The sequence below is a fragment of the Crocodylus porosus genome, unplaced genomic scaffold, assembly GCF_001723895.1.
Source record: "Crocodylus porosus isolate Cpor-Errol unplaced genomic scaffold, CroPor_comp1, whole genome shotgun sequence".
Taxonomy (NCBI): Eukaryota; Metazoa; Chordata; order Crocodylia; family Crocodylidae; genus Crocodylus; species Crocodylus porosus.
The window spans coordinates 39,347,102-39,364,665 of record NW_017728915.1 but is presented as its reverse complement, the minus strand read 5'-3'; the positions used below and the strand labels follow the sequence as shown (position 1 = coordinate 39,364,665).

The following is a 17,564-nucleotide window of genomic DNA, read 5'->3' as shown; positions in this document are numbered from 1 at the left end:
GGTCCCTTAATGCTCCCTGCAGCAGGCCCCTTAGCGTCCCTTGGGCACTCCCTGTGTCCCCTTCAAGCCCCGTTCCCATCTCAGAGCTGGCTGCGCTCTGGAGACATTTCCCAGAGGGGCCCATCCCATCTGCGGAGGCACAGCTGGTGCCGGGACATCAGCTGGAAGACTTCCCTCTGGGGGCCCAAACCCCACAGGTGCCACTACCCAGCACCAGGGGACGTACATGGGCTCGTGCCTTCCTGGCGGTGTTTGAGGCCCAGGCTGACCTCTGATCCCGACTGGCCCCTCTGACTGCTACCAGAACCCCGACAAACCCTGAGGTCGGCGGATGCAGGAGCTCGCTGTCCACCTGCCCCGCACGAGCTGCCCCAGGTCCCTGGGCAGGGCCCATGCCCTTTATTTCTGCCCCACTGGTCTCAGCTGCTGTCTGTGGCTCTGGGCCACCGCAGGGACCCAAGGAGAGGGGCTAATATGGGGGACAAAGCTGTCCAAGGCACCAGTGCAGACTAAAATAGGTATTTATTGGGATGGGAGCAACTGTATGTACAAGGAGCAACCATGCTGGTCCGATGCAGGCTATTTACAATGTACATGGTGTCTTTATGGCGCGGGCTGGGTAGAACACGACGACCAGGTCTGTTGGCCCCGGTCAGGCCCACGGCTGGAGGCCTGGCTCGCACGGGGCCGTGGACGGGTGATCCTGGACAGCGATAAGGCATTGTCGTTCGCAGGTGCATCAGCGGGGAGCAGCGAGCGGGTTGGCACAGAAGCAGGAGGCCGTGGCATAGGGCAGCAGGGTCTTTGTCTGTCTGAGCCGTCCCCCACAGACCTGGGGGCATTCATGGCTGGCACACCTGCACCTCTTAATGGTGTCCCTGCAGCATTAGACCCTCCAGCACCCCAAGTGTGAAAGGTAGAGGGTTTCCACCCAGCGCCCGGCAGCCACGCACCTGCCCCGACACTCTGGAGAGTGGCAGGGCTGTCTGCACAATCCCTGACAGCTCTGGCAGAGAAAGGGCAGCATCAGACAGACATGGGACATGGCCCCACCCCACAGCCCCTCCCCATGACCTCCAGCATAAGGACAAATAAATATTCACAGCTGATTGTCTGGCACAGACACGGGATCCGGAGACACACACGGGGACCCCCACTCCGGCACCCAGCGCTGCTTCTAGCAGCACGAGCTGGAAGGGAGGCATGGGGGCTACAAGGGATGGGGAGGGCAGAGAGCCCAGGTACTATCGAGGGCAGAGCTCGTGGCAGGGCCCAGCCGCCTCGCCCTGCTCTGAGGACAGGACCTCGTGCTGCCCTGAACTGCTGTGTGAGACACCCCGGGGGTCTCCCTGCCTGGTCGGCTGCTCTAGAAAGCAGGGGTATCGCGCCCAGCCCTGCAGAGCGCGGGGAAAGACAGCAGCTGGGTTTGCTTTGCCTGCAGTGGGAGACACCGAGCCAGCGGGTCCCTGCCAGGCAAGCTGCGGCTTCAGACAGCACCTGGCAGCGAACACCCCTGGCCGTCGGTCATGTATATAAATATAGAGGCTGTGTATATTATATATATATGTACATACACACAGAGCTGCTAGCAGGCCTTGCTGAGGGGCAGGTGTGTGCCTGGCAGTCTGTAGGAAGCAGGGGCAGCTGGAAGCCGTCGAAGGTGGGATTGTCTGCAGGGGTGGGACCTGGGGCTCTTGCCCAGAGAACCCCGGGCCCCCAAGGAGCTTGGTCTCTGGGGGGCTGGCTCCGGCTCTGGCAGAGATGCTGGTGCCCAGGGCAGGGGCCACAGGACAGCAGAGTCCGTTGCTAGCGCCTGGGATCGATGTAGAGTGACTGGGTCTTCCTGCTGCGGTGCGGCGTGGTGTTGAGGATGTCCACGCTCTTCCGGCTGGAGTTGATGACGTCAGCCACGAAGCTGGTGCAGTCGCTGCACACATCCTTGAGGACTGAGCCGTGGGTGTAGATGTGGGGAAACTCCTGCTCCACACCCCGCCAGCCCCTTCCCCGCAGGGAGCTGCAAGACACAGCTCACGTCAGGCTGGACGTAGTCTCCCCCGTCCCTGCTCTGGGGTACCCGCAGCCCGGGAGCACCCGCAAGCTGGTGTTCTGCGGTGCCCTGTCTCCGTGCTTTGCCCAGGAGGGGGATGAAAGGGCAGGAGAAGAGAGCCAGAGCTGGAGGGGCAGCAGAGCTGCCATGGGTGTGTGAGGCTGGGCCAGGAGCAAGGGGAAAGGCTGGGAACAGGTTTGCTCCTGCGACGATTGGCACTTGCCACCCATGGGAGCTGCCTGCACTCTGCACACAGCACCGCACCCTTGCAGCTCCCCCTGGGAGGGCTGCAAGGGGCCTGGTCATTGTGGGGGGAGCTCCCCAGAGAGCCAGCCCCGTCCCCAGAGCCTGTCTCGCCTGCTGTGACCTGCCTGCAGGGCTGGCTTGGCCCTGGGGGCTGCGGGCTGCTGACCCCACGGCCCGCTGCGAGGGTGCGGCACTCACTGGAACACGTCTCTCCTCTGGACCGGCAGCGTCTTGACAGGCAGCGTCCCCAGCACGCTCTCGAAGCCCAGCGCATAGACAGGGATGTGGGCCAGCTTCTTGGAGGGCATCTTGATCTGCGACGGGAGCGGGCGAGAGCGGAGGTCAGCACCAGCAGAGACCTGCTAGGCTGCCTTGCCCTGGCTGCCCCATGGGTACTGCTGTCTCTCCATCCTGGCCCCATCACAGAGCACCCAGCACAGCCCCTGCCTGCCCCTTGCCCCCCGGCCACCACCCAGACAGCCAGACTTCGGCATGTCCTGCTGCCCCTTTGGGGGCTTCCAACAGTGACCAGGCAAGACGGCAGTGCCCAGAGAGACCCGGGCACCACCAAGGAAGAGCACCCCGGGGACAGAGCAGCAGAAGCACCTCTTACCTTCAGGCTGCAGGAGCTGCAGACAGACCTAAGAGCCACAGGAGAATGGAGAGGGTCAGTGAGGACCCCGGCGCTTCTTCCTGGCAGCCCCCCGGCCCCTCTTGCCCCCTGGCCTTGGTGGCACGGGTCCCCTCTCACCTCTTGCAGAAGAGGCAGCTGGCAGGCCAAGAGAACAGCGGGAACTTGGCTCGGCAGCAGCAGCAGATCTGCGGGGTGGAGGGGGCAGAGGTGAAAGGCACACGTCAGCCTGGCCCTGCCACCCCTTGGCTTCCTGCGGGCCTGGCCTGCCCGGGGGCCGACGGGGCTGCCCTCACCTTGCCCTTGCGCAGGCTCTGGTAGAGCTCCTTGCTCTGCAGGAACTTCTCCATCTCGGCCTTCACCAGCACCTTGCGCACATTGATCATCTCCTCCACGGTCAGCGCCAGGCTCTCCACGGGGTGGCTGAACTCCTGTGGCCGAGGGCAGTGGGGTCAGGTGGGGCCACGGCTCTGCTCCCTGCCTGGTGGCCATGGCCTCATTGCAGACCCTGCCACCCAGGCTGCGGGCATCTACATCTTCAGGCAGGCAGGAGCACCGGGGGCTCTGGGCTCCTGCCCTGCCTTAAACACAGGACCCCTGCCTCCAGGCAGCACTGGGTGCTCTGGCTGGGCTGGGCTTGGGGTACCAGCCCACGGGGCTGTGTGCTGTCAGCCCCGGGCCAGCTACCTGGGTGGCTCATTCAGCTGCGGTGGCTTCCAGGATGAGATGCCAGGGGCTCAGAGCAGCTCCCAGATCCCACCGGCTCACTCCCCTGCTAACCCTCCCTTCAGCCGTGTCTGCCCCAGTCCTGGTTGCACCCCCTTGGGCATCTTCCAGGTGCCAGGACAGCGCACAGGGCTCCTGAGCTCGCACACAAGCCAACCAGGCACATACCAGCCAGAGGTGCTTGGTGCTGGGGCCGGGGGTAGAGCCGGGGCCTTCCTCTGACCTCTCCTCCACGGAGCTGAGGGAGCCGCGGGCAGGGGCGAGCGGAGCAGTGTTGCGCGGGGCCTGGTGGTAACTGGCCGGGACGGAGCCTGGAGGAGAACCCGGCCGTCAGTCCCACCGCATCACGGCTTGGAGCAGGGCCCGGGCACCCCTAGCCCCACTGAGAGGGACCCGACTGCCCGAGGCTGGCGGGGATGGGTAAGGGAGGGGGTTCAGGACACAGCAGCCGGTGGGGGGGATGCAGAGCAGCCCCCAGGCTGAGCAGGCGTGCAAGTGCCCTCGAGAAGGGCAGCAGGGGAGCTCTGGCCCTGCCCTCCAGCAAACAGCTGCGCGGCGCTCCTGCTGCCCAAGGTCCAGGCCACAGGCAGCGACCCCGGAGCCCATCTGCAGCCTCGCGTGTCCTCAGCTTCCCAGCAGGATGGTAACCTGAGCCAGGATGCCCTGGGCAGGGCAGGACAGGGGAGAGGAGGGGAGGAGGGGGGCACTTGCCGGTGGTCTCTGTGCTGGTCTGCATGCCGTGCATGCTACCTGAGCGGGGCCGCGGGTCGGACTCCTGGGTGCCGGGGGGCTTGGTGCCGGGCTGGCTGGTGACCGCCTCACTCTGGAACTGGGCCAGGTCCTGCTCCGAGAAGGAGCGGTCGCGGGTCAGTGGGAGCAGTGACCCTGGCTCTGGCCTAGCCTCCGAGCGGGGGGACTCCTCTTCCTGCAATGGGGACATCCGCAGGAATGAGGGGAAGGGCAGAGACCTGCTGATGCCCAGGTCCTCCCCTGCCCTCCTCCCTACTCCCCTCAGCGCCTCCTGTACCTCGGAGCTGTTCATCTCCTCCATCTCGGCCAGCGTGGGAGCCTTGAGCAGGACCCGCGGGCGTGGGCGGGGTGGGGGCACGGGGCCGGTGTCTGGCAGCGAGAGGTTGAGGCAGGAGCTGGACTTCACGTTGCTGGAGCAGGCGTTGACGATGCAGGGCAGGGAGCCGAAGCCTGCGGGGCAGGGCAGGGCATGGGGGGTCTCAGGTGTGCTCAGACAGGGCTGATGCATGGGAGGCACCTTCAGGGTATGGTCCCCACCCTGACCCATGGACCCCAAAGACACCCTGGTGATGGGGCTGGCTTGCTGGGGGCTGCACCCCCTGACTGGGCCCAGCACGGGGGCAGGCTGGCGGGAGATAGGGCTGGGCAGCCGGGAGGATGGCTCTGGAGGATGTGGCGACAGCCAGGAGCCAGCTCAGCCAAGACTGGGCATGCTTGGGTGAAAAGGGGACCGGACCACGGCGGCAGGGAGCTGCCGGACCCATGACATGGGAGCTGGGGGAGGATGGATGCAGGGATTGGGTGGGCCAGGGCTGTGATGGGTCCCCGTTTGTGTCTGAGCCCCCCAGGCTGGCTCAGGGTGAAGGCAATGTGGCTGCTGTCCTCAGGGCCATGCTTGCCCAGGGGTGGGGATGGGGGAAGGGGCAGCAACCCGTTACCTTTCTGGTTCTGGTACCGCGTCTCCACGGGGCGCAGCTTCCGCTCTTGCTTGATCTCCTCCAAGATCTTCTCATGCAGCGTCCTCTGCCTTTGGGGCATGGGGCGCAGCCGCCGCTCTGAAGCCTAGGGTGTGGGGGCAGGCGCTCAGCGTGACGGGGCCAGCCGGCACCCCCTCCTCCACCACCGCTGACAGCGCGTGGAGACCCCAGTGAGCAAGGCGAAGGGAGCTCAGGAAGACAGCTCTCAGGACAGCGGAGTCTGGAGCCCGGGACCCCGCACGTGATGCTCGTATGGTCATAACCACGCAGCACTGGGAGCAGCATGGGGCTCCCACCCTGGGCTCATGACCTCCCTAGCCTGCGCCCCAGAGCTCTCCAGGACTCTTCCTATGCTGGGGCAGGATGGGGCCTTGCTGGGATCTCCCGCAGGCAGTCGGGCCCAGCCGGAGCCAGGGCTCAGACGTGCTTTACCTGCTTCAGCGGCGGCCGGGACCGAATGAAATCCAGGATGAGCTCATGTGCATCCTTCTTCACCCGCGGGGGGATGTCACCGTCCACCTGGACATACATGGGAGAGAGGGAGGCGGGACAAGAGAGTGACCACAGGTCTGCTGGGATGGCGTGAGAGGCCGCAGAGGGACAGGACAGGGGGACCCAGGCCCAGGCAGGGAGCCCCATTACCCACGGGGACACCTTCAACGTGTCCAGCGCAGGGCCGGCTGCGTGGGGTACACCCAGGTAGGTCTGCCCACTCCCCCAGGCAGGCCGGTTGGGGTGCAGGGTGGCCGGATGAAGGACACAGCGCATCTGCATTGGCCCAGCCCTGCCCCAGGCCCCCCAGGCTCACCATGACTTTGCGCAGCTTGTAGTTGCGTGCCCGGATGTCCTGCATGAGCATCTCGAAGGGCGTCAGCTGGTACTCGGTGGGCAGCGGGTTGAACTGCTTCTCCTGCACCTTCTTCAGCTTCACGCCGTGGCGCAGCTCCCGCATCAGCTGCACCCAGAGCCGGGCCTGGGGCGGACGCGACCTGTTACTGGGCTGCATGGGCGGCCCAGCGTGGGGGCAGGCACCGAGGCTGTGTGCAGCTGGCTGGGCAAAGCCCAGGACGGGGCCAGCACCGATCCCCCAGGCAGCCCCTGTCCCACTGCCCAGGACAGGAGGGGCTTCCACACGGGCTGAGCAAGCCACAGGTCCCTGGTGCCTGCAGCTTCCCTCTGGCCCCTGCCCTTCCCTGCAGGCTATTTGTGGGGGTCCCAAGGCTGCAACCCCAGGGTGGGGGCTCCCCCCATTCCCCACTGCCCCCACGGGGGAACGGTGCTCGGGGCCCTGCTGCACCCCTCACCCAGTCCGTGTTGCGCAGGTTGTCCAGGTCAGCAGCTGACTTCTCCTCCGGCCCCTCGTCATCCTTCAGCTTCTTCAGCATCTGCAGCAGGACGGGAGCGCCACGTGACCCACGCCCTGCGCCCAGCCCGGCAGCCCCGCGCCCTCCCGGGGAGCAGAGAGGAGCCTCAGCGCTAGCTGGTCTCTGCGGGCGGTTTAAGTACCACAGAGGGAGACCTGGACCCCATCCCAGGCACTGCTCTGCCTCCAGGATCCTTGCAGGTAGCACCTCGATGGGGGGACAGAGCTGCAGGCCCCCGCCCACAGGGCCAGGCCCTCAGTGCTGGGGGTAGCAGCTGAAATGACTGGGGACAGCGCGAGCCTCAGTGCCCTGGGGGAGCTCCGGTGCTTCGACTGCTTAGCTTTCCAGGCGGGTTTGAAAGCAGAGGCCCAACCTGCCCGGTGCGGGTGCAGACATGTCGGAGGGGTGCTGCAGAGCAAGTGCCCCTCTCCATGGGGGTGCCCTTCCCTACACACAGCCCCTTGGCAGCCTCCCCTCTGCTCAGTCCAACAAAGCACCAGGCCCCGCTGCCCCTGCACGGCCTCCCCAGAGCCCAGCTCAGCACCGCTCAGCTGCAGGCCCGGCTACGGCCCTGGTCTCCATGTGGATGCCCCGGGGGGGGGGGATGCATTTCCCCCGGGCTGATAATGAGTTCAATGATGCAGCAAAGCGCCTCGGGTGACCTGACCCAGACATGCCCACGTGCCGTATTGGCAGCCCAGAGCCCGGGCACCCTGGCCCTAACCTTTTACTGTTGCAGGACGCTGGCTGCCAACACCCCCGGCTTTCCACGCGGCAGGTACGGGTGTGATGCCCGGTGCTGCCGGTCCCTTCCAGCCCCACTGCTCTACGAGAGGCCCCGATGACTCCACAGCTGGGGGCTGACTCCGGGGTAGCCCCATCCCCGCACCCTCAGGGAAGATGCCCAGCCTGGCTCAGCCTCTGTCCCAGGTAGAGCTCCTGCCCCCGTGTCCCCATGCACGTGGCAGGTGGAGCTCCTGGATCGTGGCCGAGGCGCGTCCTGCTACAGCCCTACAAGCCGTGACCCCGCTGGCTCTCCCCGGAGATCGGGAGCTTGCCGGGGCCGAGCTCCAGCTCCCCTGGGTGGCTTGCACCGCGCTTCCCCCTCTCGACACCAGAGGGGAAGCGCACCGCCCAGGTGGGAGCCTGGGGGGCCGGAGGAGGCACAGACCGCACCAGGCAGGGGCGGGAGGGGGAGTTAGGGACCCCTCGGGGCTGGGACAGCCACAGCCTGTTGGCACAGGCCGGCTGGGCGCTCCACTCCTCGACCCAGACAGACGAGGCTGGGGTGGGAAATCCAGCCCCCTGCCTGTGCTCCCCCAGGGCTGGCGAGACCCTTGGCATGGCGGCAGTGCTGCTGGGCGCCGCAGGGATGGGGCCCTTGGCGGGCACGCTCCAGCCAGGACCCAGTGTTGTGCTCGCTGCCCCGGGGATACGCAGCCCCCCGTGAGTGCAGTCCCGCTCCCCACGCTGCCCCTGGGCGCTGGCGGGGGCCGCGGCGGGCACGCGCTCACCTCCTTGGCGTCACGGATCTTGGCGAGGAAGGCCTTCAGCTCCACCGTCTCCACGAAGAGAGCCCGACACACGGCCTGGTAGTGGGCCTGCGCCTCGTGGGGATGCGTCAGGCGGGCCGCGCACGCCCGCATGGCCTGCCCGAAGGTGCGCACAGCCCGCGGGGGGCCCTCCGCCGCCTCCTCCTCCTCCTCCTGGCCCCCATAGCCCTCATCCGCCGTGCCGCAGCCGCTGTCCTCCGAGTCGCTGTTGGTCATGAGGTCGATGAGCTGCTCCAGCTGGGGACTCAGCTCCCGCTCCTCGCTCTCGTCCAGCCCCCAGTCCAGCGCCCGGTAGATGGCGAACCCCAGCGACTGCACCATCTGCAAGGGGAGGGCAGCACGGGGTGAGCTGGGGGCTGGGGCACCCCCCGCTGCGGCTAGCGGGGTGGGAGGCTGGGCCAGACCCCGTTGCAATCTCCAGCCCTTTGCATGGGCAGCACGAGCCGGGGATCACGTGATCCCTGGCCACGCACAGAGCCTGGGGGCTGCTCTGCTTTCCTGACCTCAGCTCCACCTCAGGGTCTGCTACCCTGGTTCGGCGGAGACCCCTCCTGCCCGCACGCCCAAGAGAGCCTCACGGGCCTGGTTTGTTCCTAGCAGGGACGTTGGCAGTGAAGGCCCCTGTCCCAGCATGGTGCAAGCTCGTGCTGAGCTTGTCTAAGGGGCTCCACACTCCGAGCCCTGTGCCCTGGGCAGCTCCAGCCCCTGCTCTGGCCACAGAGGCGGGAGGCACCGCTCAGGCCCTGGGGCTGGCTGGCTGGTCCCCAGCTGTCTCACAGACCGCCTCTGTTTACTGCCACTCCATTACAGCGAGAGCGAGGGAAACCAGAGCTGCCCAGGGGATGGATGGAAACGAGCAGCCCAGCGTCTGCACAGCGGTGCTCAGTGGCATTCGCTCCCCAGACCCCGCAGGAGGTGGCCAGGGCAGAGGGAAAGCCAGGAACCTGGGCTGAACTCAGGACCTGGTGAAATCTCAAAACAAAGTGAATTGCAGCAACAAGGGCCCTGGAGCTGGTAGCTTATCTCAGCCGGCAGCCTGCTCCAGGTGCCGATAAGGCCAGGGGGCTGATCCAAGGCTCACAGAAAGCAGTAGAAAGGCTGGACTGATGCCCATGCACCTAGGTCAGGGCCCCGCTGCAGCTGCAGCTCCCTGCATCGATGAGGCAGTGCTGGGCTGGGCGGCCAGGACGAGAGCAGCAGGGCTGGTCAGGGGCCAGCTGCCTCAGGTTGGAGCCAGAGCTTGGAGGGGAAGGAAGGCAGGTCTGGGGCAGGGCCCTCCCAAAGGAAGGGCCTGCAAGGGGTGGGGGAGCAAGTGCTTCAGGCAGGTTCCTGGAAAGCAGCTGCCCGTGTCGGACGCCCAGTGCACAGCTCACCCAGTGCTGGGGAAGTTAGAAAGATGGGAGCCGCCAACCAATGTGCCCCACAAAGCCATGGGGGAGCCACAGGGCAAGGTAGAGGAGTCGCCTCCACCCTAGTGCCAGCCCACATACGGCCTCCTGTTATCCCAGGGCGAGGCACTGCGCTGGCAGGTGCCTCCTCCACGTGACAGCCCAGCCCAGGGGCAGGGAGCAGCGAGATTGCCCTAGCTCCCGTGGCTCTGCCTGGCTGCGATGGCCCAATACGCGTGGCTCAGCCAGCGCTGCTGCAAGCTGATTGATGCAGAAAACCTGTGACTCCAGCCAGTGGCAGAGGCGGGGAAAAACAGCCTCCAATTTCAAAAGCATTGATCAAAGAGCTGGCCCAGCACGAGGCAGGAAGCGGAGCGTGGGCAGCGGTGGCTGGCGCCGGGCCAGCGGGGAAGGCGTGCCCTTCCACAGGCACCGGTTCCACGCGCCCGTGGAGCAGGAACAACCACCACGTGGTTTCAGAGCCGTCCAGCAGCAGCAAAGAGAGGGACTGGACCCCCCGGCAGTGCCCGCAGATGGGCTGCAGGCCTTCGAGCTCCCCCACCACAGTACCTACCGTCATGCTCCAAAGCAAATCCAGGAGCACAGAGGGGTCCGCGAGCAGCGTTGTCTCCCTGCCCCCGGGCAGGTCGTGACTGTGCATTGACACGAATACCAAAGGGCCTGAGCGGCAGCCCCCTCTGCTCCTGCACCCCTGTCTGGTGCATGATGCGGGGGTCCCAGCAGTGCCACATGCTGCTTCGGTGCCACAGACGTGTGCCCTAACACTGGCTAGCTTAGATTACTCTTGGTTCCAGCTCTTCTCCTTAAACAGAGTTTTGATTTAAAGCTGTCTGGTCCCTCCCGATTCCTCACTGGCCTCAGCCTCCCAGGTCCCGCCGGACCTGCTGGGCAAGACTGGGGGATACACGGGGCCAGTCGAATGGCTTGATGCCACCCAGCACGGTGACGGTGTGAGGACAGACAGCCGTGGGGCACTCCGAGAGACCAGGGCAGGGGACGGAGACGCAGCCAGCCTGCAGCCACAACAAATGCTCGCAGCAGACTCTTCCCCTGTGGAGATGCTGCGCGTGCCGCCTTCTCCCCTGACCCAGGCTGGTGGCTACACCGAGCGCCTACAGCAGGTTCCAGCACCTGGCAAGGAGAGGCCGACACAGCATCAGTGTGGACCCCTCGTTTCCCCAGCAACCAGCATGGGCATCAGGCCCCCAGGCTTAAGAAGGATGCCTGTCTCTGTGCGCGCGAGCTGGTGCACGCGTGTCTGTGCCCGCACCTGCGGAGGCCCCGGGTTCATCGCACCGCTTACCGAGCTGGAGCGTCTGGGACATACCTGGGCTTCCGTCAAGGGAGGCAGGATCAAGGGGGGCTCTGTGAAGGAAGAAGCAGACAGAGTGAGTGCCCCTTCTCCCCACGGCAGTTCACTTGGAGTCTCAAAGCCAGCACGCTTGCTTTAGTGACGGAGTCGGTGCATCCACCTGCAGTCACTGCCATCCGGCGGAGGCTCACGACAAAGTGCCACATCTGTGTTTGCACAGGGCCTGGCACATTGTCCCCCTCCATGCTGCCTCCCTGCCCTGCCCGGGCCTGCCCGAGAGCCGCGTGCACCCAAACCCAGCAACCAGGCAGCAGCCGGAGGCTCTGGGCACCACTGCACAGCGTGAAGCCCCGTTCCCAGGGGGACCAGACGAGAGATGGGAGCGGGGCTGGCCTGTGCTGGTTCTTCCCTGAGCTCAGAGGTGTCTCTGGGGCCTTTGGCTTCCCAGGAAGCATCCATCCAGCCCTGGCCAAGCTCTCGGCGCCCCAGAAAGCCAGTACTCATACGTGCTTGGTAGTGACTTGCTAGTCTGAAAGCTGGATCTGTCCCCACTGGACAAGAGTCAGCTACAGACCCAGCTGAAAAGGCCTCCCCGGTCCCCACAGAGCTAGAAGGCCTGCTCCCTCCAGCACGGCCACGAGGGCAGACTGGACTTTGTCCCCAGTGGCTACTCTCAGGCTCCAGGCTGGGGAGTGACTGGGTACTGGAGCGGAGTCTGGGAGCCTGCATTGCAAATAAGCTGAATTAAAGGGACAATATACAGGCTGCAGAGTCAAGCCCACCCTCACAAGGGCATGCCGGGATAGGGGCTGTCCAGGCCTCCTTGATCTGACCTGATGCCCTGGTGCAATACGAGACCCCCATACTACCCTTCCCTAGGACCCTGATTTCTTTCAGTGCCAGGATGGGCTTCCTCTGGGCAACTCTGGGCCAGAGAAGGAGGGAGGGAACGTGCTGTCCTCAGGTTCATTAGCTGCAGAGGCGGGAAGGTGTGCCACGAATGCCTCTGGAAACAGCAGGAAGAGGAGGACGTTTTCCTGCTGAAGGCAGCTGAGCCCTGAGCTGGGGAAGTGGACTCTGCCCCTGCCTCTGAGCTCCTGCGCGGTGCTGGATAAACCAGACTCCTCCGGTGCCCTCTGCACTCGCTGTGCTTCCAGGGGCCTGACACAAGGCCAGACAATGCCAAGCGCTCAGCCGCAGCCCGCGGGAGCCATACAAAGTGCTGCGTAGCTATGAGTGCTCAGGTTCTGGGTGCTTCTAGTCGGTGGCTTTGACTTCCACCTCTCCAAACCATGGAAGAGCCCGAATGTGAGGGCTGGACAGGAGGAGACAGATGCTGGGATGTGCTCTTGGCTGCAGCTCACCTGGCTGCTCTGACACTTGTGGGTCAAGGAACAGCCAGACACAAGCCCCAGTGATTCTGGCCTTCCTGCGGCCACCCTCTGTGCTGGTCGGCATTGCTGACGTTCCCATTTTGGGGACGGGGCAGGTGGCGCCTTTGCCTTCTGGGTGGGAGCACGCTACGCTATAAATCACACAGGAGCAGGGCAAAGCAGGCTGCCAAAGCCAGCACTCCCTGCTCCGCGGACCTCCGAAGGGCACAATGCAACGACAAAGCCCAGGGCCCGACCTGAGTGCTCGTACCTCCTGCCCCCCTCCCTGCTGATTAGCACGTGCTGACCTAGGAAGGTGCAAGAGGCTCCCCTCACACCATGCCTGACTCATCCCGCAAATCCCGGATGGATTCTCTCCATGATAACGTCACAGCAACAGGGATCTCCAAAGGTCTTGGGGGTGGTCCTTTATTTTGGGAGCTGGACCTGAGGCCCCTCATGCCTGCCGTTCCAGCCCCTGGGCACACACGGCTCCCAGTACCATCAGAGGGGAAGGCTGTTCTCTGAAAAGTCAAGGTCACGGAGCTGCAGTGACAGCAGAAAATGGGGGATATCCATCTACTCCATAGTGTGCCCCACATGCCCCTGGTACTCCACTGAATATTCCCATCCCACTGCCAGGAAAAGTGAGGAGCGAGGAGGTGGAAGGACTCCCCCAGCCCTGCTGCTTCATCCTCCTGGCTGCTGGCCCCAAGCCCCACTCTCCAGGGGACTAATTGCACCACAGAGCAGATGGGAAGAGAGGCAAGATACCATCTGTAGGGGATGCCGCAAGCTCCAGACTGACGCATCCAGCTCCTACCCGGTGCAAACAACCGCAGTCCTGGCTTCGCTACTCTTCACAAAGGGCTTTGCAGAGGGGGAGTTCTGCCTTCCTGTTCGAAGTTTGCTCCCACACCGGATACTAGGTACGAAGTGGCTGAAGCCCCGGAGAACCAAGTGTGGGTGACAAGGAGCCTTTCCTGAAGGCTGGGGATGGGAGGGAGTGGGGATCACTCACTACAAGCTCTTGCAAGGCAGTGGGACAAACCAAGGGAACAACAAGCAGCTCAGACTGGCAGAGGACAAGTCACCCAGACAAGCTCACCCGAGTTCCTGATCTGAGGCCTGACCGTGGGCTCCTCCCAGGCCAGACAAGCTCCCCCCAGCCCCCATGGCATGCAGCAGGTGTGGTATATTGAGGGCATTTATTGGGAATTGGACATAGAGCCTTACAAAGCCTTCCTCGATACAGCCATGGCAGGCAGCAGGGCTACGCTGGTCATGCTAACATGCCCAGGCTAGCAGAGGTTGCACGTAGGGTGGTACACGAGAGAGCAGGGCTAGCATAGGCTGCAGGAGCTTCTGCATGGTAGAGGCAGGGTGGGAGGCCTGGGTTTTACCCCTGGCTTCATGGGTGAAGCAGCAAATACTGTGTGGGGGCTGGAGGTGCTCAGCTGGGATGGGGATGCAATAAGACCCCACATATATGCACCACGATGGGAAAGTGTCCGACACGCAAAGCGAAGCAGGAGTAACGGGGCTCAGGTGCATGAGAATACAAGCCCCCCCACCCCCACATGGCTTCACGATGAAGCAAACGTCCTGCCTTGGCCCCCGGGGACAGACAAAATGACCCCAAGGTCCCTCCCAGTGCCCCTTTCAATGAGCGTGACTCCAAAGCTGCTTCCTTGGATCTCTGTCCACCTGGGAGCTCAGCCATTAGCTCCCCATTTAGGTAATGGATGGAGCACATGGGGCCCTCCAGACAAAGGGCTCACGGCAGCTTTCAGCAGGTTGGCAGGCAGGGCTGAGACAGGAGCTGGCCCAGGCTCTGAGAAGGCTGGTAGGAAGTGGGGTTTAGATTAGGTAGGACAGGCGGTGACAGAGCAAGGACTTGGTGGAGTTTAGTGCCAGGAGGAGGGAGCAGTGCCCCAAGCTCACAGAGTCCCCAGCCACCTGCGGGCTGTCTAGGAGGGTCCCAGCAGCCTGGGGGCGTGGAGCCTCGGGGCTCCCCACATCTTGTCCCTCAACGCTGCGCGGCGACAGGCCCAGGCTGCACCCCCAGACAGTCCAGGATGCCCTAGCTCCTGGCACAGGTCGGATCATAGGAATCAAAGAAGTGGGGCTAGAAGGGAGCTCCAGAGGTCATTTAGTCCAACCCCCTGCCTGAGGCAGGATCAGCCCTGTCCAAACCAAATCACAGCAGGGGCTTGGCTACATCCACACAAGCAGCAGCTCAGCAAGGAACAGCTCTGTTGGGGCCCAGCCCTGCCCACAGGCTGCTGCGGAAAGGGTCCCCAAAGGCCACGCGGCCTAGGTACCCGCTGTCCATACCCCTCCCTCTCCCATCTCATCCTCCTGCTCCCTGCACCAATGCTACAGCGACGGCACCTGGGCTCTTATGGTGCATATTGCTCATTTCTGCTCAAGGACACAGGCTGCACCCTACGTACCCAGGATCCCCAAGCACTCACTCCTCCCTGGCAGGAACCCAGGACTAGGCTTAGCCCGAGGGACGCCCTCCTAACCAAACTGCTGCCAGGCATGCTGCGCTGAAACAAGAGCGCTCCTTTCCCAGCCACTGCTTCCAAATGATCCTCTTGGTGTTTTGTCTGAAATCCCCACCCCCAAGAGATCATTTCCATTGCTAAACAGGCAGAGAGGCTCTTTGCAAGAGAACAGCAGCAGGTCTGGCTGGGGAGCAGGCAGCAAGGACCGCAATTACAAACCTACGGGTGCTGTTAGCATGCCAGCCACGATGCAGGATGGGGGGCTGGTCCTGTGGGCCCCTGCCTGCCTCACGCAGCAATGGGAGAGGAGCGGCGTCTACATCTCCTATGCTGCCGCTAGCCATAGAGGGCACGCTGCGTACGGAGGCACCAGCACACAGAAATGCCCAGCATATCCCTCCTTCGGAGACCATTACCATTATGCAATTCTTGGCCTCCTTCCCACGGGAGGCACCAGCACTGCCTGTGGGCAAAACCTGCTGCCAAGATATAATGGTCTGAAGAACAAAGCCCAAAGCCAGATCACTCTGTGTTTTCAGTGCAGCACTGTGTTGAAAAGTCACTTCCTTTTGTGTCCGAGGTCATCTCCACAGCGCATCTCCCAGAACAGGACCCACCAGTTTTCGGAGGCTGAGAGAGGCATTTGCAGTCAATGTTATTGCAGAAACAGCCTCGCTGCCTTGCCTCCCAGCGCAGGAATGAGAGCTCGGATGCGTCCGGGCTCTCCACTGAGTCAGGGCCCGGCAATGCCTGGCAATAACATTTGTACGAATGCGCATTCTTATTGCTGTTGACGTGGGGAGCACGTGCAGGCTGCATTCTCGGGCTATTTATCCTCATCAGTGTCAGGGGAGGAAAGAACTTACAAGTGGCACAGATAATTGGAATTGCTCAAGTGAGTGCTGCTGGATCACCCGGCTAATGCCTCCCACGGCACGCGTGGAGCAGGCACGGTCCCACATGTGGCAGGCTGGGTGGGGCTGTTTGCTATCACGGTGCTGGGAATGTGGAGGTGGAGCGCCAGATGCCTCTGGACCTCTAGGATCTTTGCTCTCCCCGCTGCCCCGGCTGAGTGACAAACTTTGCTTTTCAGCAATGAGCCATGCACTCAATTGCATTTTCACACAGACTTGAAGATAATGGTAAAAAAGAGTCAAAAGGCCATAACACCATGGAGGCTTGCCCTAAAAGCTCCAGGACTAGACTTTTGCAGTTGCATGCATGGAAGTCATGCACGCCGTTCCTATGGCTGAATGCACGCTCCTGGCAGCAGCAGGTTGAAGCATCTCTTCAGATTTCCACCTGGACACCTGACCACATACTTGCCATGCATCAGCGCAATACTCCAGGGAAGCCCCCCATGCTGGGAGCATGGTTGCAAAGTACCAGGACTCATTAATGTCTTCCCTGGCCTGAGCACTGGTGCCCCCAGGAGCTGAGGGACCAGCCAGGAACTGCAGGGACAAACGGGTAGTTTGAAATAAAAGATGCAACAGGTTTCCTGGTCCAATCACCATGACATGGAGGTCAAAGCTCAACTCAAAGGACGTCACAGAAATCCTAGAGAAGTAGGGCTGCAAGGGACCTCCAGAGGGCACGTCTAGTCCAACCCCCTGCCTGAGGCAGGATCAGCCCTGTCCAAACCCTCCAAGACGCATCCATAATCTAAAACCTTTGCAAAGCAACCATCACCCCTGAACAACACAAGCCAAAACTCCCAAACCTGCCACAGCGAAAGCAGGGGGACCGCGACAGCCAACGTCCTGCTTCTATAAAAGGTTAATGTATGCTTGAGAGATCCCAGGTAGGGAGTCACACAACCCACTGCGGAGGAAGGTAACCCCCGCCAGTCCGCACGGATCTGACCGTGACCACGGAGACTCGAGAGATTTCCCTTTCTCCAGCACTTTCCTCGCCTTGCTGAGAACGGCGGCAGGTGCTACGCGCGACCCCACTCCGCGCTGCAGCCGCAGAGCTGGGTGCAGACGCTCAGTGCCCTGTGGCTCGCTCGCCCTCGATTCAACTGTACGTCGCAAGAGCGAGGCCTCTCCGGCAACCTGCCAGGAGCTCAAGAGCCCCATCTGGCTCGCTTATAATGAGGCAGGCTGCGGCACAGGGGCAACCCGATCCGGGGAGAAGCTGCCTGCATCAGGGCAGAGCATCGCCTGCCAGGGTCTCCAGGCAGGGGAGGCCAGCAGCTCCCGGCTTCAAGTGTTGCCCCACTGTTTGTAATGTGCCAAGACGGCTTGCCCCCGAGGCGTGGGCTCAGATGGCCGATGTGCCCAGCAAATGCCTCCCCGGGCTGTCAGCAGCCCAGCACTGCAGGCGAAGCAAACCCCAGCCGCAACCAGCAGGCACTGGCACCGGGTCCAACCCCGCCTCGCTCCGCCACGCTGCGCGTCCCGCTGGACACCCCCGGCTCCACAAGAGGTCACTCGGGGCAGCGATTACGTTGTGGTGACTGGGAGTGGGCTAGGTCTCCGCTGCAGCTTCCCGAGCAGCCTCGCTCTGTGCCCCGCGCCCCTCCGCGGCCCGGGTCGAGGGAGCCGCGCGCTGCTGGGGGCCCCGGGCCGCACTCACCGGCGGCGCCCGCGCCGGGCACCGTGACGCCGCCGTCCTTGTGCAGCAGGATGTCGGCCGTGCCCCGGATGCGGGCGGCCGGG

At 63.5% G+C, this 17,564-nt stretch overlaps 1 protein-coding gene across 2 annotated transcripts; it reads right to left on the bottom strand.

Annotated features, from left to right (window-relative positions):
- Positions 1–510: 510 nt before the first annotated feature.
- Positions 511–17,539, bottom strand: SPIRE2 (spire type actin nucleation factor 2). Of its 2 annotated transcripts, none has more exons than XM_019536064.1 (15): positions 17,482–17,539; positions 11,031–11,068; positions 8,256–8,615; positions 6,682–6,762; positions 6,186–6,350; positions 5,810–5,896; positions 5,339–5,462; positions 4,678–4,850; positions 4,401–4,575; positions 3,819–3,961; positions 3,221–3,355; positions 3,045–3,112; positions 2,907–2,934; positions 2,492–2,607; positions 511–2,014 (listed from the first exon to the last, which is right to left on the bottom strand). In XM_019536064.1, the coding sequence occupies exons 3-15, from the start codon at positions 8,613–8,615 to the stop codon at positions 1,807–1,809; spliced, it is 1,863 nt and encodes a 620-aa protein (XP_019391609.1). In that variant the 5' UTR covers positions 11,031–11,068; positions 17,482–17,539; the 3' UTR covers positions 511–1,806. The 2 variants fall into 2 exon arrangements, with proteins under 2 accessions (XP_019391609.1, XP_019391608.1); XM_019536063.1 differs by having other exon boundaries at positions 11,007–11,068; positions 17,482–17,534.
- Between the last annotated feature and the right edge of the window lie 25 nt (positions 17,540–17,564).